This window comes from Opisthocomus hoazin, chromosome 5 (genome assembly GCF_030867145.1).
Source record: "Opisthocomus hoazin isolate bOpiHoa1 chromosome 5, bOpiHoa1.hap1, whole genome shotgun sequence".
Lineage (NCBI taxonomy): Eukaryota > Metazoa > Chordata > Aves > Opisthocomiformes > Opisthocomidae > Opisthocomus > Opisthocomus hoazin.
Window position 1 is genome coordinate 46,729,399 of NC_134418.1, and position 25,384 is coordinate 46,754,782.

Genomic DNA, 25,384 nt, shown 5'->3' on the forward strand with positions numbered 1-25,384 from the left:
GATGCTGAAGTGATTTGTCAGTCTGGCAACAGAAACATAACCCATGCTTTTTTTTTTTAGGCACTGAGTGTTACTGAAACTCTGATCAAACCTTTGGAAAGATTTAGGAAAGAACAGCTAGGAGCTGTAAAGGTTTGTCCCCTCATTCCCTTTATGATAAGTTTGTTTAATTTTTCTACTTGGATTGCATTGCAGTAATGACATGTATTTGGCAGAGAGATACTGTTGTTTATATTTCACATATTAACACTTTTTTTTTTTCCTACTTTGAGAACTTGCTTCAGAAACAAATGGAAAGTATGTTTCAAGAAGAGAAGAATGTGTCCTTTCCCTTCTCGTCCCCCTCCCTTATCTCTTGTGTCTGGAACAGAAGCAATTCTGCTAACAGCCCCCCTTCCTAATGGGTAACCCTGCTCTGCTTTGTGTTTGCGTGCAGTTGCACAATCAAAGGCTGAAAAATATTAACTACCCAAAGGAGCTTGCTCATCCATACACTTTTAACTGCATTTTTGTAACCTGCAAAGTGAAAATTGCCTTTATTTTATTTTTTTTGGTCTGGAATAACTTGTTGCCTCTGTATGAGTGGAGAAAAATAGGGCTGGAGAGGCTAAAGATAAGATCTCATTCAAAGTTGGGTGGATGTTTGGGTTTTTTTTTAAGATTGCTGTGTATATTGGAAAAAAAAGCAAAGTAAACTTCATATATGAAATACAGACTAGCTTTGGATAAAAGAAACAAGGACAAGTTTGACCTCTTTTTAACTGTCTACCTTCCTTCTTTCAGTGAGAAATTTAAATGCTTATTAAAAAAAAGGAAAGAAAATAAAAGCCCCCAGCTGTTTAACACAGTTTTCTGTTGCAAAACTCAATTTCTACATTTTTACTCTACAGGTGTTTTATTTTATGATTTCATGATTTCATCATAAGTGATATTAAATAGCTCAGATGAAAGTTTCCATTATGAGCGCTATACATTTTGACTTCAACAGGAGTGATTAACATGTTCTGAATATGATTTTAGTGTTCATGAATGGAAAATGTTCTGTTGATCATAAATCATTACAGTTCAGTAGTACAATGAGCTTTGTGTGATTGTATGGACTTTTGAGAAGTATATCAGATGTTCCAAGTAATACACAATAAGGAGTCTTCCAAGGAAAAAGAGAATTCATTCTAAATGTAACCTATTGTCATAGAAGCAACCTTAATGAATGGATTATTTCAACAGTATTTTTGGTGTTAAAGAACATTGTCATTGGTGGTGTGAGAACTCCTAGTGCTTTAAATTATCTCGTGATCTTCACTTATTTCCTAGTCAGAATTGATGTTTCAAGCATGACAAGTTACATTCACACAGTCTACATTCTGCATTTTGTTTGTGTGGGTGTTTCTTCCCTTGTTGTATCCCTGCATACTGTTTCTGGGAATTTGAAGCTCTTATTTGTGATTTAGCCTTTTTTTTTTTTTTTTTTTCCCTAATAGAATTCTCAGTGACCTTAAATAGAACAGTCTTGCATAATTGTGGGCATTTAAATAAAAATCCTCTAAAGATATTTAACTCTCTTAATATTCTTAACTGAATATTTAATATAATCAAAGTATTGACACTGGAAATATAATACTGCTTAATTCTGAAAACCGAGTTATGGCATCTAGTAGTGAAGTATATCTGGAACGTTGTGTAATGTTTGCTTTAGGAAAAATTTACATTTTACCATTAGAACATACAAGTTGAATCTGCTGCCTCAGATTTTCCTGTATCTTGCATCCCCTGCTGATGAAATGGTCTGAGTTAAGCTTAAGAAGGAAAAGAAAAGAAAAAATTTAGCTCCGTAGTGCTGGAAGCTGAGACCCTTATTGAATTACCCCTTAGTAAAAGGTATTGCTGCTCTAATCCCAAACTACGTAAGTAAAGTTTCTGGCTTTGCCTATTTACAAGTCAATAGTGCTTTTTTTTCCTGGCAGCACTCAAATTTTGCTAACATAAACACAAAGATATCCACCACCCCCCTTTTACTAATTTTCAGTATGCTAATATGTTATCTCTAATCACACTTATACCATATGAATATCATAATGTTTCTGAGTTGGTAAGGAATATTGTGACTGCTTTTTTAAAGGGAGTTCTTAGGCTCATAATGGGAAAAAAAATAGCATTTTTGTCAAAAGGCCTTGCTGAGAAGCAATCCTAAACAGCTTAGATCCCCTCTGTAATAGAAGGCTGTCTTCAGAATCCAACCGTTCAATGATCAAAAATGTGTATCACTTATATACAGTATTATTAAAAATGAAAGGTTAAGAGAAAAAAAATGAGCAAGTATTTCTGTAGAGTCTAACCAGTATGCTGGGTAGAATACATTTAAGTGAAATTCCAAATTGACAGATGATGGAAAAATGTTTAAATTGAACTGGTATCTTTCTGATGAGTAAATCTGTCAGGTCTTGAATATGTAATTTCATACTTGATTTTACATGTTTTAAATTATTTTTAACTGCAGTAAGTCATCCTAAAAATAGCTTCAGAACTGGTTGGTTGATTTCATCGATACTGGTTTGTATCTTAACACACAGAGTTAGAACTAGAACTGAGGAAACGACAGGGTTGTATTACAACAACTTCTACTAAATTAGGTCTGAGAACTCGGATTTCCTGGAAACATTTAATGGCTGTCCCTCTTCCAATACATTGCTTTTGGTACTCAGAGAAATGGATTTGTACGTGCAAATGTATTCATGTGTGTCTGTGAGAGTTTCCCTTTTACTAGCAAGATTTTATGTTTTATGGTGATTTTTCTTTATTTCAAAAAGTCGTTTTTTCTTTTTTTCTCCTCCCCATGGGCACAACAACAGTCTGGTAGAAGCAGGAGTTCAGCACAGAGGTCTTTGTATGGCTTTAAAATCAAGAAGTCCTATGGAATATGGAGCTGTATTTGCTTTGAGTTTTGAACAGTGGAACTGTTGGAACTTTTCCCCTGACAGTTATAGAAAGCTCTTTTTGTCAGTGAAACTGATATTTCTTTTGAGGTCCGGTATTCAAAAACAGCATTATGTGGATGATCCCTGAAAATAACGAAAAAACTCAGTAAATCAAGAGAAGGGCTTTTTTTGGCTTTTTTTGACTTAGAAAATGTAAGCATTTTTGTGATAAGCTTCACCATAATGATGCAATGGGATTTCATTTCAAGTTAACCTTTAAATTAATTTTAGAAATGAGCTGGAAACATACTTTTCCTTAGTTATTGGAGCTATGATAGTTTGTTTTTCTTTGTTCCTGGTTAAGCAGAATTTTGAAAGAAGATAAGGAGGCTTTTCTTACATTTTTATATATGAATGAATGTTATTTCATTTCTGTGTCTAGGAGGAAAAGAAGAAGTTTGATAAAGAGACAGAGAAGAATTACAGTTTGTTAGAAAAGCATTTGAGTTTATCAGCTAAGAAGAAAGAGCTACAATTACAAGAGGTATTGTTGCCTCTCTTTTTATGCAATCTAAAGGCTATTGAATAGGTAGATATATTTTATGCAAATGCAAAAACAGCATTCATAATGGTAAAAGAAAAATTTCTGTCAACTAGAACGTTGGTGAGAAAATCAGTGTTTTCTGAACTTAGAGGTGTACCCCTACCATTTTCTAAATTGAGGGCTTTACATGGATTATGTATGAAGCACTGAACTTCATGTTAATTTTTTATATAATTAAGGGAATAGCAAAGTGCAAGTATATTGTGAAAAACTCTGCATTTCTTATGAGGTTTTACCATATATGTAATTTGCATTGCATTATATGTATTGATCAAGTGTCCTGTGTTAATGCTTAATGCAAAGTACAGCAAGACTTGTGTTCCTGAAGCAAGCATTTCTGTGCTTTTTTTTTTTCCTTCGTCCTTATGTTTTGAAGATCTGTTTTTTTCAAGTAATGCTACAAAAGAAATTGTTTTATAACTTAAAACCAGATCTGTTTTGCCTGGCATTCCTTTTGTCCCTGTGAATTTATTATCATCATCCTTATTTGTAATAGCTTTTATTTCTGGAGCAACAGCAAATGGTACGTAAGAAGGCAGTAGAGAAATCTTGCAGAGACTTGCTGTAGGGAGAAGCATTTTCTTTTCAGAGAAACATAATTACGTCAGAATTATTAATGCTTGGTCTATTAATACCTGGTATCATTAAACACTTAGTGTTTTCCTCAGAGAGAGCTGTTTCTCCCTGCCCTCGATGTCACCCCAAATAATCTATGCCATTATGCCATTTTTCATAAAAAATTATTAATGTAGCTGGCAAGTTAGCTAGGAGCTTGAGAACTCTAATTGTTCTGGAGTTTCACTGGGATGTTACTTCTCCATACTGTATTTGCAGCATAGGCCCTCATATGCATAAATGATTGTCTGTTGGGGAGCTGAGTTGTCCCGGTGAAGTTAATGGGGATTGCTCATGTGTCAGGACCTGTACTTTCATCAAGCTTTTATCAGCTGCCAAAGAACTTGATGCAGAAAAAATGAAAAATTATTAATTATAGTCTCTTACTTGATGGTATCAAGAACCATATTTCAAAGTCTGAAATGAGACTGAATCTCAATGAAAAAATGCAAGATACCTGCAAGAGGCCTTTTGAAGCTGTATCAAATATAGTCTGAAGTTTTAAAGCATGTGTGAAGACTAGAATGATCAAATAGATTTGTTTTAAATGTCCTTCAGAGTTTCATGAACAAAAATTCTGGAATTCTTGAGTCAGGCTCTTTCATTTGTGCATTTAATTTTGGAGTATGAGTGTATAAGCAATTAAAAAAAGAGGACTTGCAGCGTGCTAAATAGGAAAAACTTTCTTGCACAAGCTTAGAAAATAGGTGTGTAATTGCATGGGAGCTTCCTAATCTAGTATTATCAGTAGCTATTTATGTCAGTTCCTGACTGGAGTAAATAAAGGATGCAGGTATAAATTTGACAAAAATTTGATGAAAAACGTGCCGTGTGTGGACTGTGTCTTATGTCAACATAGCCTTTGACACTTTTAGTGGAGGGATGTTCCTGAGATTTCACTGAGGCGTCGTGTGTGTCTTGTTGCTCTATTTCTTGGCACAGAGTACAGTGCAACAGTGAGCAAACTTGCTGGGTGCACAGGGAGGCTCATGCCTCAAAAAAACTGAGGAGAGATGTGGTAATTTATTTACAGGGGAACTGAGAGGAATTGGTAAAATGACTGTGTTGGATACTGTATTCTTGGGGGGGGCAGTGGGGAGGGAAGGAGGGCAACCAAAACAATAAACAACCGAGAAACAAAGAAGAGAGAGTGAAACAGGGTTATGTGGGGCTTGGGTGTATATAGGGCAGTCTTACTATTGATTAGCCATATGTCTTGGTAAACCCACTTCATAGTCATTTTCTGTGGCTACCCTTCAATACATGTATATATCATTAGAAGTTTTTCTGATAACTCAAACAATGCCTACGTTGCATGATTTGTAGGATGCAGCAAAATGGCTTGGCTTTTTGAAACAGGTTTTCTTACTGATATGCATGTCAGTGTTTGGATTTTTTTGATGGCGTTTGTTGTTATGCCCCTTTAACTTCTGATGGATTCCTAGCACAGACCAGCAAAGCAAAGCACGTCTTAAAGCAAAACTGTTTTAAAACTAATTTGACTTATCCTCTTCAAGCATAGCAGTCACTGTTCTGCCTGAAGGATATAGTGTCAGGGTTTGAGAGAGTGTATGATAGTAAGGCTGGTCTTTTCACCTAACCCTTTCTCCATTCGCTTCTGTAATTTGGTGTAGAAGCATTTGGTATTATCACATGGGCGAAGACTAAGTATTAGTTGCTTAGAATATCCTTTTGTACCCTTTCTTTAACATATTTTAATAAAGATTTCCATTACTCAGTTATTGAAGTTTTATAGTTTAATAAGGGCACCTGTACCTTAAATAAGAACTTAATGAACTAATACATACATGCTAGAAAGCTAAATATTTATGTACAGATGAATGGCAGCTGAAATATAATTGTTCACCATGAATATGATGTTGGCATTTCAGCGAAGCTGAGCTAAACATCAACTGCAGCTAATAAGGCCATATTTTGAAATATTTGGTGCTCTGTGGAAGCTTGCATCTTACAAATAAGTGAATTTTTTAAAATTACTTTTCTTGCCAGTCAGAGTGAGCACAGGTGGCAGGATGGGTACAATAGCATTCTGGCTATTTACAGCAGTTATTTGGGTTATAGAGTAAAGCTTACAGTACCAGCAATGTTATTTTTAACAATAACATTTTCTTCCTGAGTTTGATTGGAGAGACCATTTCCACCTTTTCTAATGGAATCTGCTGCTGCTAGCTGCTAGCCCTCTCCCTCTGGGTGGCCACCTTTTCAATGTTATTAAAGCAGCGCACAAGTACCTGCTCTGATGTGTTTGGCTTGGATTCCATAGAAAAGAAGCTTGAAAAGGTCTTTATTTGAATGTTCCTAAAAATTTAGCCTCATGATTCAGAACAACGTAAGTTGTCTAGTAAAAGGGAACTGCTGCTGCCATTTAAAAGTAAATGAATGAGCTGTGTTGTAGAGGAACAAATCCCAGTCTGGAGAAAATTATCTGATTGCTTGCCACTTGTATGCTGTACATGTGTCATTTTGAAGGTGTCTGCAAAATGTTTTTGAAACTGAATTTTGTGTGCAGGCAGATAACCAAGTGGAGCAGAACAGAAAACACTTCTACGAGCTGTCCCTCGAGTATGTATGCAAGTTGCAAGAGATACAGGAGCGGAAGAAATTTGAGTGTGTGGAACCTGTAAGTACCAGTGAATTCAGCCTACCCTGTCATTCGTAAGGGACGGAGAAGGAATGGAATTGGACAAAAGCAAGGGAGCTCTGTTTTCTGGGAAAACATATGCAATTGTGTGATTTTACAGAATTTAAAGCACTTTTAAAGCATTTTTAAAATCCTAAATAGTTTTGAAGTCAGCTTTCATGTATCAAACCATTTGAAGTTTCCTCAGAGCCAGCCTAGAGTAATGAATCCTAAAATTAAGTTTTTGAAACATGTCCCTTTTGTTTCTGAAAGCTCCATCTGGATGGGGCTGAACTTTACGTTGCTCAATTTGTATTTGAAGTTTACACTGGGGTAGTAAACTGGAATTACTTAGTACCAAATTCTTATCGCCTTTTCCCTTCGTAATACTTTAAATTTATGTGGTTTTTGCATACAACTTCAGACTTTATTCAATACATTTTTCGCTTTGTTCTCTTTAACGAAGAGAGTTGTTCTCTCCTGTGTCACTGGCTGCTTTGCAACAGCCTGAACCAAACAGAAGCAGGCAGTACTGCACCTCACACTGATTCCAGTATAGTAGAACTTGTTCTTTTGAATTGAAACACTGAAGTCAAAAACTGCAACATGGATCATTTGCTGGTTCTGATAGAGGGTCAGATCTGCATACAAAAAGCAGTGATTGGTAAAGTTACTGGAGGGAAAGCTTCCTTCTTTGAACAAACCAGCTGACTGTTACGAAACTCATCTCAACATGGTCATTAGCAGGGAGGGGAATGATGAGGGAAATCGTGACTAAAAGACAGAACAGTCATTACCTGCTTGTGCACAGATACTTGTTCTAGACACCATTGGTATCAGAGCAGCTGTAGGAAAATATTACATAGGAAAGTTTGGGAGACAGGCAATATACGTTGTCTATGGTCACTTTTAAAGCAGAGATCAGTTGTGAACTTCCAGAGACAGGACCACCCAAAAATGTCTATGTTACATAGCTGATCATTTGGATCTAAATTGTTATTCAGAAGTTGTAGGCATTAGTGAAAATTTGTTTAAAAATAATAATTTTGTCATCTCTGATCTTCCCAAAAAAGGCGACGTGCAGCAATCGTATTCTGGTAAATGGAGTTTTTCATTCTAACAATTCTTTTGTTTGTATTTCAGGTGCTATCATTTTTTCAGGGTTTGTTCACTTTCTATCATCAGGGTTATGAACTTGCTAAAGACTTCAATCATTACAAAATGGCTCTGCAGATAAATATACAAAATGTAAGTTGAGAATGATGTCTTTTCTAATTTTTTTGAGTAAAATTGCATGCTGAAATTACTGTGTATACAGTACCTGTATTGCCAGTGCTTCCCTCGGTGTTAGTGCATTGCCTGTGAACGTCGCGGATACGGTGCCATCTCCTGGCTAACCAACCACATAGCTGCACAGTTCCTCACGAAATCCAGAGTTCTTTGTCGTTTCTAATACTCCTCTGAAAAACAAACACCGAGTAAAAGGCCCTCACTCCTCTTTTCCAGTATTTTTTAGAGACGTGACACGGGGATTGTCATGAAAGATTTTAAAAATGAACAAAGTCGGTTAAAATGCATACAATACTGGAGAATTCAAAGGATTGACTAATGAGATGCCAAGGTTCTCAGTGTTTTAGGTGTGTTTTAAATTGAGTATGTGGTGGTCGTGTTGGAGGGTCATTGTTTGGTAGGGCTATATGATCTGTAACTAAGAAAAGGGAAGAAAAACAGTTGGGCTTATCAGCATTTTTTTTTTTTTTTTTTCCCCCATCTCTGCCAGCAGTGTGACTTAGAGTTTCTGTTTGTCCTGAAGGGGCCCTTATAGGCAAGAACATCCTGGTTGGTTTGGGGTGCAGAACTATATAGGGAGACTTAATGTTAGCACCCATGGTGTATTTGACAAAACGATGTGTTCCTTCAAGGGCAGGCTGACAGGGGCTCACCACTAGTTATTGTACCCTCACACCAAATTGCCCAGTGTGGTCTGCTCAGGACCACAGGCGAGCAGGAACCAAGGTGACAGGCTGAAGCAACAGGACTGATGGAGTCACTAGTCACAGAATCACAGAATGTTAGGGGTTGGAGGGGACCTCTGTGGGTCATCTAGTCCAATTCCCCTGCCGAAGCAGGGTCGCCTACAGCAGACTGCACAGGACCTTGTCCAGGCGGGTCTTGAATATCTCCAGAGAAGGAGACTCCACAACCTCCCTGGGCAGCCTGTTCCAGTGCTCCGTCACCCTCAGAGGGAAGAAGTTCTTCCTCATGTTCAGACGGAACTTCCTGTGCCTCAGTTTGTGCCCGTTGCCCCTTGTCCTGTCACTGGGCACCACTGAAAAGAGTCTGGCCCCATCCTCTTGACACTCACCCTTGAGATATTTATAAACATTTATTAGGTCCCCTCGCAGCCTTCTCTTCTTCAGGCTGAACAAGCCCAGCTCCCTCAGCCTTTCCTCATAGGAGAGATGCTCCAGTCCCCTCATCATCCTTGTAGCCCTCCCCTGGACTCTCTCCAGTAGCTCTTCATCTTTCTTGAAGTGGGGAGCCCAGAACTGGACAGAGTACTCCAGATGTGGCCTCACCTAGGACAGAGTAGAGGGGAAGGAGAACCTCCCTCGACCTGCTGGCCACACTCCTCCTAGTGCATCCCAGGATCCCATTAGCTTTCTTGGCAGCCAGGGCACACTGCTGGCTCATGGTCAACCTGTCATCCACCAGCACACCCAGGTCCCTCTCCACAGAGCTGCTCTCCAGGTACAAGCCTATACTGATGCATGGGGTTCTTCCTCTCCAGGTGCAGGACCCTGCATTTGCCCTTGTTGAACCTCATCAGGTTCCTCTCTGCCCAACTCTCCAGCCTGTCCAGGTCACGCTGAATGGCAGCACAGCCTTCTGGTGTATTTACCACTCCTCCCAGTTTTGTGTCGTCAGCAAACTTGCTGAAGGTACACTCTAACTCTTCATCCAGGTCATTGATGAAGAAGTTAAACAAGGCTGGGCCCAGTACTGACCCCTGAGGGACACCACTAGCTACAGGCCTCCAACTAGACTCAGAGCCGCTGATGACAACCCTCTGAGTTCTGCCATTCAGCCAGTTCTCAATCCACCTCACCGACCACTCATCCAGCCCATACTTCCTGAGCTTCCTTAGGAGGAGGTTATGGGAGACAGTGTCGAAAGCCTTGCTGAAGTCAGGGTAGACAACATCCACGGCTCTCCCCTCATCTACCCAGCCAGTCATGTCATCGTAGAAAGCTATCAGATTGGTCAGGCATGATTTCCCCTTGGTGAATCCATGCTGACTACTCCTGATAACCTTCTTTGCCTTCACTTGGTTGATGATGACCTCCAGGATAAGCTGCTCCATCATCTTTCCTGGGATGGAGGTGAGGCTGACAGGCCTGTAAGTACTTGGGTCCTCCTTTTTACCCTTTTTGAAGATTGGAGTGACACTGGCCTTTCTCCAGTCCTCGGCCACCTCTCCTGTCCTCCAGGACTTCTCAAAGATGATGAAGAGTGGCTCAGCAACGACATCCGCCAGCTCCCTCAGCACTCATGGGTGCATTCCGTCGGGGCCCATGGATTTGTGGGCAGTCCTCCTCGACCAAGGGAAAGTCATCCTCTCTATGGACTTCTCTTACTTCCAGGGCCTGGGATTCCTGAGGGCCTGCCCTGGCACTGAAGACTGAAGCAAAGAAGGCGTTCAGTAGCTCTGCCTTCTCTGCATCCTCTGTCACCAGGACACCCGCCTCATTCAGCAGCGGCCCCACATTGTCCCTAGCCTTCCTTTTGCTGCTGATGTAGTTGAAGAAGCCCTTCTTGTTGTTTTTGACATCCCTTGTCAGCTTCAATTCCAGATGGGCCTTAGCCTTCCTCATTGCATCCCTGCATGCTCTGACCACATTCCTGTATTCTTCCCAAGTGACCTGTCCCTCTTTCCACTTTCCATGGACCTTTCTCTTCCACCTGAGCTCCACTAGAAGCTCCATGTTCAACCATGTAGGTCTCCTGCCTCCTTTGCTCGATTTCTTTCTCAGGGGGATGCACTGCTCCTGAGCATGGAGGAAGTGACTTTTAAACAGCGACCAGCACTCTTGGACCCCCCTGCCTTCGAGAGCCCTGGTCCACGGGATTCCTCCCAGTAGCTCCTTGAAGAGTCCAAAGTTAGCCCTCCTGAGGTCTAAGGTTTTGATCCTCCTTACCGTCCTGCTTCCTCCATGCAGGATCCTGAACTCGACCATTTCATGGTCACTGCAGCTGAGTCTACCTCCAACCTTCACATCCTCCACCAGTCCCTCCTTGTTTGTTAATACAAGGTCCAGCAGTGCGCCTTTCCTTGTTGGTTCCTCCACCACTTGCATCAGAAAGTTATCATCGATGCTCTGTAGGAACCTCCTGGATTGCGCCTGCCTAGCTGTATGGTCTTCCCAGCTGATGTCAGGGTGGTTGAAGTCCCCCATGAGAACCAGGGCCTGTGACTGTGAGGCTGCTTGCAGCTGCCTGTAGAAGGCCTCATCAACTTCCTCCTCCTGGTCAGGTGGCCTGCAGTACACACCCACCGTAATGTCGCCCTTATGAGCCTGTCCCTTAATTCTAACCCATAAGCTCTCAAATCGTTCCTCATCTGCCCCCAGGCAAAGCTCAATGCATTCCAGTTGCTCCCTCACATATAGAGCAACTCCACCACCTCTCCTTGTTGGCTTAAAAGTCAGGTGGTCTCTTCCTTGAGATTTGTTGAAGAATAAAACTCGCTCAGAGGAATTTGGATGTGCCAGAGACCTGTTGGCAGGGAGCAAGCCACGTACCTTACTGCAAACAACCAATTCATCATGGTACATCTGTTTTGTTGACCTCTAAGGGTACCTGGAATTAAGGCACAGAAACTACTTCCCGGAGGTTGCAGTTTATTTTTAGAAATGACTTAACTAGCAGGGAGGCAGGAAGGTGGGAGAGAGGATTATAGTTGTTGTAATACATAGTGACATGATTCATGTGTCATGATACCATTTAATTTTCTTCCCATGTGTTTAAGTCTCAAGTTTCCTTGAGCTGTTGTTTGGTTTGGGTAGAGGAACTGAGTAGCAGTAACTTGATAAGCAGATTTTCATGGCAGAAGTCAGTGCACTGCTGGAGGAAATTTCGGGACGGACTTGCTTCTTTGTGCTTAGCTCAACAGTGAGGAGCAGCATGGAGCTGCAGTGGATGGAGGGAAGTTCATTCAAGATAAGCAAGAAATGACACTTGAGACGGAAGCTGTGATGCAGTTTTGAAGAGCTGGATTTCAGATTGCAGATGGAAAAGAGCCAGTGAAGTGTTCTGAAGAAGTGATAAGCAATAAGAAAGCAAGCTCATCTCACCAGCTGCATTTTCATTTGAATGAATGGTATTATAGTGTGCCCCAGGAAATTCAAAAGAGATTGAGCATTGCGGCTGAAGTTTTGTGAATAGATAGAACGACCTGGATTTCAAAAAGCTGTAGAGAGAAAGGAGGCAAGGCTGAACAACTGTCTGCGGTAAGAGGAGAACAGAAGGAAGCGTGTGAAAAGATCGTGAGAGAACATGACCCATTCCCCATTCTGATGAAGATGGACAAAACATCCCAAAGGAAAAATGAACTAGGGCTTGGCTGTGGTACAGCTGAGCTGCTGGCAGAACACTGGATTGACATGTTAGAAATTGACGGGTACAAGGTTCAGTGCAGAGAGCCTAGCTGGATGTGGAGAGTGACTTGAGAGTTGCCACTATAGCTGTAGTAGTTGCCTTCCCTTTCATTCAGGCTGTCTGCTGTGGATTTCCTCTCCACACCCTGCCTTCCACTCACTCCCCCCTCAGAATGAAAGGGGGGGGGGGAGCGGGGCAGGGAAGGCAACCCAGCCGCGTAGCCCAAGCTCCAGTAAGCTGATTCTTCCAACTGCCTTACTCTCTTGTGAAAATCCCGTGTCTCCAACTAGATTCCCCTGCACTTTCAGGACTTCTCACTTGTTATCGCAGTTCTTTGTGCAGCCCTATACAAGGATGATTGCAGCCTTGACCACGCTCTCCTGCCCTGCGAGCAAACCCAGCCTTCCCTGGGAAGAGGAGGCATAGCCACGCTGGTGCAGCGGCTGTGGGCGACCCCTGGTTAAGCTCAGCTTTGTCACAGCACAAAGGGAGAGAGAAATTTTCTTGAGGTTTCCGGAGCCGGTGGTGCTCCATCCCACCATTCCCAGGGTGCGTTTCACACACTTGGATTTGTGATCACTGCACAGCTAAGACGAAGATCCTGGCAGGATCATTTAAAGCATCTAACTTTGGACTCATCAGTGCTCAGATGGGAAGGTTTAGGTATGAGCAGCCTGTCACTATCAATTTTTTTACCTTTGTCCTGAATACAGAGTATATTTTTTAATGCACCTCTTCCAGGAAATTATGAATAGGAGCTTAGAAAATTGTTTGGAGTGTTGGAAATGAGCTTATGTGCAGGGCTGAACTCCAAAATTTGCAAGCGGATGTGACCTGAAATTGAGGTGATATATATGGGGAAGGTTCAGAGCAGTTGTTTTGCCTGGAGGTAAGAAGGCAGTTGTTCTTAGTCATCACCTAGAGAATATCTTTAGCTTTCATCTATAAAATATATGGGTATGTGTGGCTGTTCTGACCAGCTTGCATAGACTGTGTTTGTGCCCATGAATAAACTCCTTCCAAGCATAAGTCTGGAATTTGCAGGTACAGATGACCAGGCAGGAGCATAGTGTAAATTGTCTATGTACAAGAATGGATACTTGTTTTTATTAATGATATATTTGTCAGTGTATGCAACTATATGCTTGTCTTGGGGAAATAAATAAAATAGGTGAGGAAGCATTTTCAGAAGCTGATCCATTTTCAGAAAAATAAAGGTGCTCACAAAAAACAATAAGGCATAGAAGCATGCATCTGGAAGGATGTGCTTTCCTCAAAACACGTTTACCGAATGGGGAAGATACCAGCTTGGAATTTAAATATATGTATTCAGTTTCTGCAATCAGGGCAAGTGGGTATGTGGAGAAAACTAGGTATTACCATGACTGTTTTGGGGTTTTTATTTGCTTGTTGACAAATTGCCAGTGTTTTTCAGACCAAACTGAAGAGTTTCTTGTGTCAGATGTGAGCTGCTCTGTTATTTTGTGGAGTCCTGTTGTATAATTTGTGGATGATATGGTTACTTTCTGATTGTTTTTACTAATATTCTAATAAATATTTCTCTTGCATCTGCTTGCAAACTTTGTAACGAGTGACATTCAGGAATAGTAATCAACTGGACTTTGGTTTTTTTTTTTATTTTTTGCATTCTGCTGCTTGTGTGTGATCAAAACATTTGGCATGTGTATAATCTCAACATGTATAAGTTGTTGGTGACCTTCCTGTTGCTTTTTTTCTCGATAACCACAGAAAATCCTCTACTTCTTGACAACTAATAAGAATCTCATGAATTAAGCCAACATCTGTAGTAATGTTTTTCTAAGGAAATTTGAATATTCAAATCCAAAGTAATTTTGCACTCAGTATTTCACTTCTTTCTGAACAGGTCAGCATTTATTTTAGGAATCTACTCTCACAATCTTTGTGTGCTTTACACAGTTACCACAGCTAATATCTAAACCACACTTTTAATTTTTAAGAATATCAGAAAGCTTGAAGAGTAAACTTATGTGGAAATTGTGCACTGACTATCCGAAAATGGCCTGAATAATTCTCTCATTTTATAAACAATTATTACAATTCCTGTGTGTCAGGAAGAGTAAGTCTTTCTTCCACGTTCTCTACTAATGGGTTTTTGCTGTCTTGTTTTAGACACGAAATCGTTTTGAAGGAACAAGGTCAGAGGTGGAGGAGCTCATGAACAAGATCAGAAGAAATCCCCAGGAACATAAAAGAGCAAATCACTTCACGATGGAAGGCTATCTTTATGTACAGGAAAAAAGTACGGTGTATTTTTGTATTCGTATAGTGCCCATATTGTATATACAGGCAGGTCTTATTTCTACAGGTAACAAGAAGATGCAAAGCATTTACGGTTTATTAAACAGAGGTATTTGAGTACGTGTTCAAAGTCTCTAACGGCAGAGTTACCGTGGCTCATGAAAAGAGCTTGGTGCTGAAAGTATGACAGTTCTTAGCAAAGGTGACTGAACTTGGGGAGTTTTTATTTAACCATGTTTTTTTTAATCCCTTACTAATGACCTGCCCTAGAACTGTCAAACATTTGTTGTCAGACAACTATATGTGTTGTCAAATTAGCCTCTGAAAATTGAGCTAGTTTAGTATCATGAAATTGGATGTCATTTCCGTGGTTCAGTGATATGCTTTCATTCCTTAATTGTGATCATAGGGTTAAATAAAGCAGGCTATGTGCTAGGTAGCTAGTGTTGAAAATCTTGCTGTGAAGGTCATGTCGCACAAATCATATCCTGTCAATACTTTGAACAATTGTAAATCTTTCTCACTCTAGTAAAATGCTGAATAAGATGCAGAGCTCTTACTGCTCAAGGAATGACCACGAAGTATTTTTTCTTTAATGTTTTGCGTAAATCATATTTTTTAGATATATGCCCTTATAGAAAGATTGTTTGCTTATTCTGATGAGAGATTTTACTTTTAATAATAAATGATAAATAATAATATGTAATTGTTTTACTGTTTAAGTAAAGGCTTCTGTAAAATGTTTCACAAATTGAGGACTACAACATTCTTGATGGAAACATTGGTATTACGGTGCTCAGAAATAAGTTTTAAGAAAACTAGCAGTTAAAATTAAGAGAATTTTTTATTCCGTGACATTAGTTCTCTGGTCTTGGTCATCATGAGCTTTAGAATCAGCTGAAAGTATTCAGAAGAGATGGGTATGCCTGAAGCTGAGTCAGGGAAGAGCAGGGCAGTGAGACCTTCCAGGTTAGGAACAGTTAAATATTCTGTCAACGTGAAGGTCTTCCCTTAACAACATTATGGTGCAAATCTCAATAATACTGTAGGCAGTAGGCTGGGCTCTTAAGTAAGTAAGGAATTAAGTAGAACTCTTAAGTATAATTTTGGAAAGCAGGAGAAGAAAACACACAAACTGGAAAATATGCATACTATTTAATGCTTCTGTTTTGTGTAGGGCCTGCTCCCTTTGGTTCCAATTGGGTAAAGCACTATTGCACGTATAGGAAGGAGACTAAGAAGTTCACGATGGTCCCATTTGAACACAGATCAGGAGGGAAAATTGTAAGTGTATTTTTATATTCTACTCTTATACTTGGCCTGTCTCAAGATCAGAGGATGTGTCAGAAGAGAGGGAAAGTACATGATACCTCTTTACCTCCTTGCTTCTTTCTTTCTTCTTTCTTCATACACTTCAGTCTGCCATTTAAAGACATTGACCTAAAGTAACATGTGGATAAATAGATGAGAATTCTGCAGACTTTTCAATTGCCTCCTTTTAGAAGACCAGAGAGCATGGTACAGATAACGTGCGTGTTTCACCATTTACAATCTGGTTTATCCATGAGGCATTTAACTTGTTAAAGTAAGAATCAGGAAAATATAATACACTTAGAAATTTCTTTCTTACATGCTCCAGTCAGATTTTTCTTTCAGAGATGTAAGTACTAGAAGAGGGACTAGAAAAGAGGATTTTAATAGGAATATAATTTGTACTGGCAACTGAATGTAATTTCAGATATCTTTGATAGCATCTGAAATATTCAAGACCCAAGACTCTGTTGATCCCTAAATGGCTTTAATGCTTATTGAAATAGTTGGGAATTGAGGGCACTCAGCACCTTCAGAGATGACACAATAAATGATTGCATTAATATGGATGAAATGCATTTTGTTGCAAGGAAAAAGGATATCTGAAGCTGGAAAATAATGCTTGAGTCAATATTCCTGTAAATGCAACGCCCTGCCCTATCTCAAGTCTGTTTAGAAAAGCACGTTGCTGGAATTTTATCAGGGTATTATATCGCATTAGTTTGAGCAAAGGGGAGATGGCTTTCATAATTTTGAGGGCTGTGTATATTTACAAATATATTGGATTAGGAAGAATCTTTCAAAAGATCTGGAAAACCTGCCATGCTGGAAATTAGTGGCATTTCGCTTAAGTACTTTGGCTTTTTTGGCTTTCAGTACTTCTGTGAAATTTTTATCCTGATTTACTCTAATTGTAATAAGCCTTTTTATTTGATATAGTATGTGTGTAAGCATTTGGTGTTCTAAAACACTTATGAACCCATTTTTGCTGTATTAAATAATTTCCCATTTTGAAGCCCACAAAGCAATTACTTCTTCAGTGACAACCTCCTCTGTTTGGAGATGTTGAGCGAGGTAAGCAATAGTTAAAATGTACAGTTAATCCTGATTACATCTGGTACATCTCATGCAGCATTCACAGATGAAGTTATCTGATTTCTGAATACTTAAGGGTAAACATGATCCTAGTGTTGGTTGGTCTTGAGGAAAGCACTGGTTCTGTAGGACAGATTACAGATAGTAAAGAACACTTACTTTGTTCTAGTTACTGTAGCAATAGCCTTTACTATGGAAATTGCTGTGTCTGACATAAAATGGGAGAAGTCTCACACTCATTGTGTGCTAATATTGTAATGTAGAAAATCTTTATAGCAAATTTTTTTTTTTTTTTTTTTAGTTTAAATTACTGTGGTACTATGTCGTGCTGTAAAATGCCAGCTAAAATGAGCTCAATATTTTTGCATTTCTGTCCCGTGAATGACTATGGAACTTATGTGCTGTTGTGTAGAGACCTAAACAGCAACTATGAGCAAATTCTTTTGACAGTGTCAGTTTTCAGTGTAGCTTTTGCCATTATTTTAGTGTAAATTTACCTTGCTTGGTTTGTATAGCTGGCTTACTGAAGCTTTCAGTTACTGGGTCAAGCATATAAAAACTTTCTTTCCACAGGGTGATGAGGAACTCTTCGTCCTTACATATTGTACCAAAAGAAATATAGATACTATAGACAGGCGATTCTGTTTTGACTTAGAAGCTTCAGACAGGTAAGCTCGTGAAACACACTGGAAAGGACTCGTCGTTAGTATTACTTTAATATTATTGTTGTGTTTTCTTCTTTCTTTTTCAATACTCGTTCAGACTGCCAATGGGAAATAGTCACTGGGGGAGCAGGCAAGCACTGCCATGGCTCACTTACCTCAGTTGTGTGTAGCAGAAGCAGTGAGGATCTAAGCTGAAATGTGGACAATGTCTGAGCTCGCATAAAAGAAAAGCTCAGAAAAAGTTGAAGAAAGTATTATGAATTGCCGTTGTCATAGTGAAGAAACGTGGCTTAAATTGAAGTACGTATAGCTATAGTGAAAGAGTACCATCACAGTAATAATTCGTACAGTCATGACCATGTTGTATTTGAAGCCTGATTTCCAAAATTACATGTTACAGAGGGTTTATGCTGGATTCTCAGATTGAAAAGATGATCATTGGGATTTTGAGGCTTTTTGTGGCTGGTGTAAACATCTAGTGCATCTTCAATACTATTGCCACTGCCTTTTTGAAACACGACCATTTTGTTTCATTATTTCAGAAGAGAAGAATTGCTTGTTTATTTTGCTAAAAGGATCTTAAAATATGATAAATACTGCTTTTTGTCAGCATTGTAGTCTTCCTTCATTTATGAAGGTGAGAGAATCCAACTTACTAGGATAGTGCAAATAAATACAGCTGTGGTAATGCCACTTTCTTTTGGTGCAGATTGTATCTGTGCAGAAGAGCACCATATCTAGCATTAAATGCTAGATATAGATTAGTGGGCTGTTGCTGATTTTTTGCATTCACCCCTTCTGAGTTGTTTATAACCAATACATCCGCTCCTTACTTACACCAATTAATTATATTCTAGTCTATCATGTAGTAGGTCTTCAAGTTTTATAGGCTTTTGTTTTTTCCCCATCAGATTCATAGTGCCCCTCACTTTGAATGTGTGGCCAATGCTGCCAGGCCCCTCCATTCTATGATTACTAGTGGTCTGCAAATATGTCTGTGAGAAGGAACATACGCACATGCACAGTCTGCCTGTAGCATGCACCGTTCTGTAACAAGCAATGGGTAAGGGAATGCAGAACTACTGCTGCATCTGAAAATTTCCAGCTCACATGACAGATTGCAAGATACCCATTTACAGCTCAGGTGGCACTTGTCACAAGTCTGCAGCATGATTTGAACTTACATTCTCTTCTTTGAGGGAGATGAGGCTTAACTCTTCTAACATTATGTCCCAACAGTAGGAGAGGGAGTAGAGATTTAAGGTCTCGATATCAGCTGCTCTTGGGTCAGTGTATTGGTCAGTATGAATAACAGCTTTCAAACTGAGTCTGATAAAGTTGCTAAAAAAGTACTGTGAGAAATGTCAGTCTACCCCTCTCTGTGTGTCATCTCTGCTCAAGAGGGTAGCTGGAGCTAAACAGAGATGGATGGAGAGCAGCGTTTCCTTGATCCTGCAAAACAAATTTTCATTCTCTTTTCAGGGAAAAATCTAATCCATCTTTCTGTCCAGATAAATAGACACAACTGGTCCACTGTGACCTTGATATCAGACACTTTTCTTTTAGTAATATATGCGTGTAGTACTGAGATGTTCCCATGGAGATCAGCTCTCTGCTGCAGGCCATTAGCTTGTTTCCTTGGTATCAATTCGGGGCACTCTTATACCTCTACTTATCCAAGTTAAAAAATAAGATACAGATTGACAGCTGGCTATGGGGTTTTCTTTGTTGATGTGCTGTGCAAGGAGGTAAAATTTTCGAAAGGACTTTTCAGTAGCAGATGTTCAGCCTTGTGCATGACTCGAGCATAGTTTGGAGCTAGCTGAGCTAGCTGTGTATTTATGGATTTTTCTTTTTAAAAGAAAGCAGAGATGATTCTTTTTTCTTGAAATTCTGATACTTACGACTGTAAGCTCTGAGGGTGCTAGGATCCTGGCTAAATTTCTGGCAAGTGATGTTTTTTCTGTTTCTAGTACTCCCATCTTGGTTAGTTGGAGGTGACTAGTGGTAAATGTAGAGAAATGTCTGTCTTAGAGACAGCAGAGGTCTTTTGGGGTAGGAAAACAACTTGCTATTGAGAAAGAGCATTGTCCTTCTGAAATACTACTTAAATTTTAATTTTACCAATACAGGATAGGGAGGAAGGAAGGCTTTTTCTCTTTTGACTTTAATTTGAAGGCAAATAAATAACATTTCATCCAGCATATACCGAGTTTGACTTATGGCTCTAGGTGATGCTCTTTGACACCTTGACTGTTAACGATTTCAGTGAAAAGAAGGAAAGTTTGCCCTGCCTAACTCATATTGGTTTTGGTAACTCTTTTGGTTTTAGTTTTAACTAGTAGAAGAAAGTAGACAAGGAAAAAACAAATCAGCATGTGGGGTTTTTTTGTTAATTAGCTAATTACTTAGGGTATATTTTTTTCTACCAAGTGATTTAAATTTGCATCTTCCTGATGGTTGCAGCTCTGTGCTACTAGCAGACCATTTTGCTTTGTAAAAAGCTGGTATGGCTTGAGAAGCTGCTTTGCTTACTGTTATTACTAATAGCAATATTAGCTTATTTTAGTCATAAAGGTTATTAGTTGCGGCAATTAAGGCAGGGCTTCCCTCATCCACTCTTAAGAGCTCAGTGTATATTACTGAGAATAGTAAGAGATTCCATTTTTATGGCTTAATAGTATCCTCTTCTTAACTAATGGAAAGAGACTGACTTGCTTGATTGCTGCCATTTTCCAAAGTTATAGCTGGGTCTCCTGAGTTGAGATTGGATTGTTGGAGAGCATGTGTGTGCCTTGTCCTCCAAAAACAGATTTTAAGCATATAGAGTTTTATGCTGCAATTAAATTGCGTGGCTTGATAAAATTTATGGCAAGGTGAAAACAAACTAGAAATGTCTCTCGCTGTAAAAAAAATAAAATCGAACATGGTGTACAGACTGTTACAGTTTTAAGTAAAAGTGGGATTTGTACTGGTTTTCTCTGTGCTGTTGTTTTTAGATAACATTTTCCCCTACAGCTATTTTGCTACTTGAAGATAGATTTAATACAAAAGAGAGAAAAAGGGAGAGAATGTTATGAATTAATTCTCCATTTCTATCCATCTCTATATAGTGAGATTTGCAAATTTGCCAAAAGTATTGACAGACTTAATATAATGATTTTTTTTTTAATTGGCATAAAAATAATTACCTAAATAACCTGTTCTGCTTTTAACTTTCTTTGCTTTGTACATTGTACTGAACCACATGATTACTCTTTTTAGTTTCCTATTATATAAACACAAATGTAGATTTATGTTAATCTCTGTTCACTAATCCCTACATCCCACAGTTGTCCATCCTTGCCTTTTAGGAAAGTGACAATGGTAGAGTTTTGTAATGAGATACTGCATTAAAACTTGATTATTTTTTATAAGATACTCACTGGAAAACTATAATCATTGCCGCTGCTCTTAAGCTGAAGGCTATGCATCAAGTAGGTTGACAAAAGCTGGTTTTTATGTAATAGCACAGCAAGTGCAGCAGTAAGTTTATTTAGAATTTGCAAAACTCAGTAACTCCTAGCTAGTGTTGAAATCAACAAGCCATCAATGATGAACTATTTCAAATAAATAGTTTGCAGATTACATTCACTTCCCCTTTTCGTCCCTATCCTCCCTATTTCCTACTGTGTGTATCAGTTCTATACCTTTTATTTTAAAGATGAGCAATGTTCAGTAATTAAGAAAAAAAACCCCAACCCTGACTTCTAGGACAATGGGCTTTTGCTTGTAGTTGGAAGTATAATTCGACAAGGCAATGTTTTAGCTGCTGGTGAATGCAGTTACTCTGTGTGGTTGGTGCTTTTGCAGGCCTGGACTTCCTGTGACCATGCAGGCGTTTTCTGAGGAGGACAGGAAGCTGTGGATGGAAGCCTTGGATGGAAAAGAAGCTGTAAGCGACATTTTTTTGTGTTCATTTACAGTGTAATAGAGAAATTCTCTCACCCCCTGGCGTCCTGATCCCATTTATACGTTAATAAACTGGGATTAGGTAGTTTGCAAAATGATAGATTTGGTGAAGAAAGAATAAAAATGAAATAAAATCAGGAGATATGAGTAACTCAGTAAAGCTCAGCATAGATAACTATTAATGCTGATATGACACATTTTTCATTGTAATGACAGCATAGATTTTTATAAGTGGTTTCCCATCAGTGTGATGATATTCGTATTCTAGAAAATGGCTAGTATAAGCATGTCCACCTAGCCTTATGCTGACATACTGCATTCCAGTGGCAAGACTTGCATAAGTTATATGGTAGTATTTTTGTTACTTTTTTTAAACTAGATCAAAAAAAATCTGTATCAATGGGAGCAAGGTTGTACTTGAATTTGCTTAATTTCTGGTTTATATTGGGAAATGGGTCTGAACTGCAGAATTGAAACACACTGCAGATTATTCCTACAATCGTAAATATTGTATTAGTGTGGTGGGCCAAAAATAATGGGGTTTTCTAGTTGATGACACAATCACGTGTCTGTCCCCAGTAGTTGGCTACTGGGCATTTTAGCAGTAGGTTTTATTGACATCATTGTTGTAAAAATCTTATTTCATCTGCAGAGGCGTTTATTACAGAATCACAGAATGGTAGGGGTTGGAAGGGACCTCTGTGGGTCATCTAGTCCAACACCCCTGATGAAGCAGGGTCACCTACAGCAGGCTGCACAGGACCTTGTCCAGACGGGTCTTGAATATCTCCAGAGAAGGAGACTCCACAACCTCCCTGGGCAGCCTATTCCAGTGTTTCGTCGCCCTCAGATAGTTTATTACTATCACATGTTGTCTGAGCTGGACTCCCCAGTAAGCTTACAATTCTGGGAACACTGAGCTGGGACATAGTTCCCAGGATTCATCAAAGCAGTTCACAAAGGTTTGAGTGAACTTGAACTATGGGAGGTTAACCTGCAGAGAAATGTAAGAACGTGGAGCATGTAAATCACAGTTAATTTCAGTGGCTATAACTAACATTGTTCTGCTCCCCAAGGAGCTGTATTTGTTGAGAATTTTTTAAAAATGTCACTCCTTCGAAAAGTGCAATTATCTGCTTTCTGAGGGGGCACAGAGCTCAGGTCCTACGGTTAGAGCTGTTGTAGTTAGAGGTGATATGTTCTAGCTGTGAACAGCTGTATTTGTGCCCTACTGGGCATTAAGATTGGGGGTGTCTTGTTCCTGGTTTCATAAAATTATTTAAAATAATTGATATCTTTTTACTCTTTTTGCGTTAGCTGTTCATCAATTTGAATAGAACAAATGCAAAACAAGAGGGAAGTAAGTATTTGATTTACTATTAAAGCTGATTTTTGTTAACACTTTACAATTGAGAAAGGTAAATTTTTTTCTGTGAGTCCAATGTAATTAAATATTTTATCTTTAATCTTGAGTTCTGAATATACTGTTGTGGATTTTTTAATTAGTAGGTTTTCACAGTAATGTAATTTAGTACATATGTAAGAATTGTAGGACTGGACGTAAGCTAGAGAAACAGTCTGATTGTTTTTGCCAGTTCACTTCATGCTTGAAATTGACTTAGAAAAGAGTTAATTTGTATGTAAATGCATCACAATTTCTTAATCAAGATTGTATGCCCACATCTGCTAGGATGCATAAGTATGGTAAAAAAGCAATCACAGCTGAATGTAAAGGTCAGCAAAAAACCTGAATGCATGTATTTAAAATGTAAAGCATAATATGGAAGTAGAAGAGACGTCTTTCTTTAAATGACATTGGCTTTCTTCTGTTAGCAAAGTATATGAGTGAAAACAGTTATCCTTCTTGCCTTATCAGGCAATTTATTGCTTGCCCTTGTTTTATATGAAGTTGTTGGTTAAAGCTGGATCTTGGTGTTATTAATAGAAGTTTTTCCACAGATTTTTTATTTTCATGGTACAAGACCAACTCCCCAGGAGCAAGGACAGATGTTTGGGGGAAGGGCAGTTTTGCAATATAAGCTTTTAAATGAAGTTTTGATGTGAAGAAAAAGAAGATAGGAACAACAAAGGAATGCTGGATCTCAGCTGTTCTCCTGTTAATGCATCTGCTTTTATGTAGCCAGATCATTAACTGCTGTGAAATGATATACGTGTGTCCTTTATCTTTAGTGTGGGAATTTCTTTGGCTTAGGGTAGGACTCACTAAAAGCCCTGCTGTTGATGATTATGTTTTCTCATCATGAGTACTTCCTTGTCCCATTTGGTTAACTCTCTCAGATGTTGTCGATGTTGCAGTAAGTATTGTTAAGCTCCATTTTGCATCTGCCAACCTATGTACCTAATCAGAGATCCCGTTCTTCAAAGGCTGCTGCTGTGAGGAGATTCAGTGAAGCCACTACCTCCTGAATGAGCCTCCACTCGGGTTAGGCAGGGTTGTGAAGGAGAAAAAAGGAATTTCTCTAGAAAAAGTGATGAAGTATTCCCATTCCAGAATATCTACAGTTTTGCCTGAGAAGTACTACCTATGTGAAGTCCAGCCTTATTTTTCAGTGAAGGACAAAATTGTAATGGTGCTTTAAAACTTTTCAAAAATTTTCTTTCCTTGTAGGTGCACAATTGGATAAGATAGGGTTCGCAGTCATCAGAAAGTGCATCAGTGCTGTTGAAACACGAGGTAATGATCAACGCAACCTGTTTGTGGAGGGGGTGGAGCAGCTGGTTGGCTCTTCAAAGGAGGCCCGTGTGATCTAGTCTCCTGTAGATCTCTGGGAAAGACTTAACCTGGTAGATACTGCACTGATTGCACTGACCAGGGCAGGAGCTTCGTTCTGTCCAGTCCCAGCCTTTTATGTATGGCTTTCCCTCAAGAAATGTGATTTCAAGAAGTGCTCAGAAGGGGGTCATGGCACCTATCTGGACAAAAGAAGCCAACGTTTGTGCACAACAGCTGAGAAAAAAACCTGTGTCTTGTAAGCAATTCCTGTACCTTTGCTTTGCTATTGGAACAGGCTAACAAAGTTTAGTATTCCATTTGTGGACTTTGAATGGAGGTTTTCTGTTTAGTCACTTAAGACAGGAGAACAGGAGCTGAGCAGGGAAGTGAGTAACAAAAAGTATTTGAAGTACTTGTGGTGGAGTTAGTCTGACGCCAGAGGCGAGGAAGCTGTCAGGCTTACTACTGCATATATGCTCATTGTTGTACCTCCAAAATTGGAGACAGAAGCCAAAGGTCAGTATACAGACAGTATTCAATAGATAGTTCGGATTATGGTTGTGGAGCGGCTCTGTGTCACAGACCCTGTGTGACTTGGGCGCTGGAGCTTTTGATATTGCTGCCATGTGAGGAGACAACAATTCTTGTACAGACATGCTGAAATGTGAAGTTACCAGCCACTCTGAGGCTCATTGCATTGTATATGGTACTGTGTGGGGAACCTACTTGTTTGGTTATGTTTTTTTAAAAAAGAGGTGGAGATGAAAATATGTGATTGGTTGTGGTATATCTTAGTTTGTTAAAAGAGATGTTGACATTTCTCTGTGAGTTTTCTTTTTCTCCTAAATTGTTGACCTTCCTTCCCTCTCCCAAAGGGTACGTTTACGATTTTTCAGGAATTGTATCTTTTTTTCT

The 25,384-nt window shown here is 39.3% G+C and overlaps 1 protein-coding gene across 2 annotated transcripts in view; it reads left to right on the forward strand.

Annotated features, from left to right (window-relative positions):
* ARHGAP10 (Rho GTPase activating protein 10) overlaps positions 1-25,384 on the forward strand; it is a 161,644-nt gene that overhangs the window by 53,609 nt on the left and 82,651 nt on the right. The window contains exons 4-13 of one of the 2 annotated variants that reach the window (XM_075421101.1): positions 61-132; positions 3,358-3,459; positions 6,665-6,775; positions 7,919-8,023; positions 14,585-14,714; positions 15,891-15,997; positions 17,693-17,787; positions 21,637-21,718; positions 23,053-23,095; positions 24,365-24,430. In XM_075421101.1, the coding sequence (XP_075277216.1) occupies positions 61-132; positions 3,358-3,459; positions 6,665-6,775; positions 7,919-8,023; positions 14,585-14,714; positions 15,891-15,997; positions 17,693-17,787; positions 21,637-21,718; positions 23,053-23,095; positions 24,365-24,430 (913 nt within the window). The remainder of the gene's footprint in view (positions 1-60; positions 133-3,357; positions 3,460-6,664; positions 6,776-7,918; positions 8,024-14,584; positions 14,715-15,890; positions 15,998-17,692; positions 17,788-21,636; positions 21,719-23,052; positions 23,096-24,364; positions 24,431-25,384) is intronic. The other variant, XM_075421102.1, reaches the window with a different exon arrangement.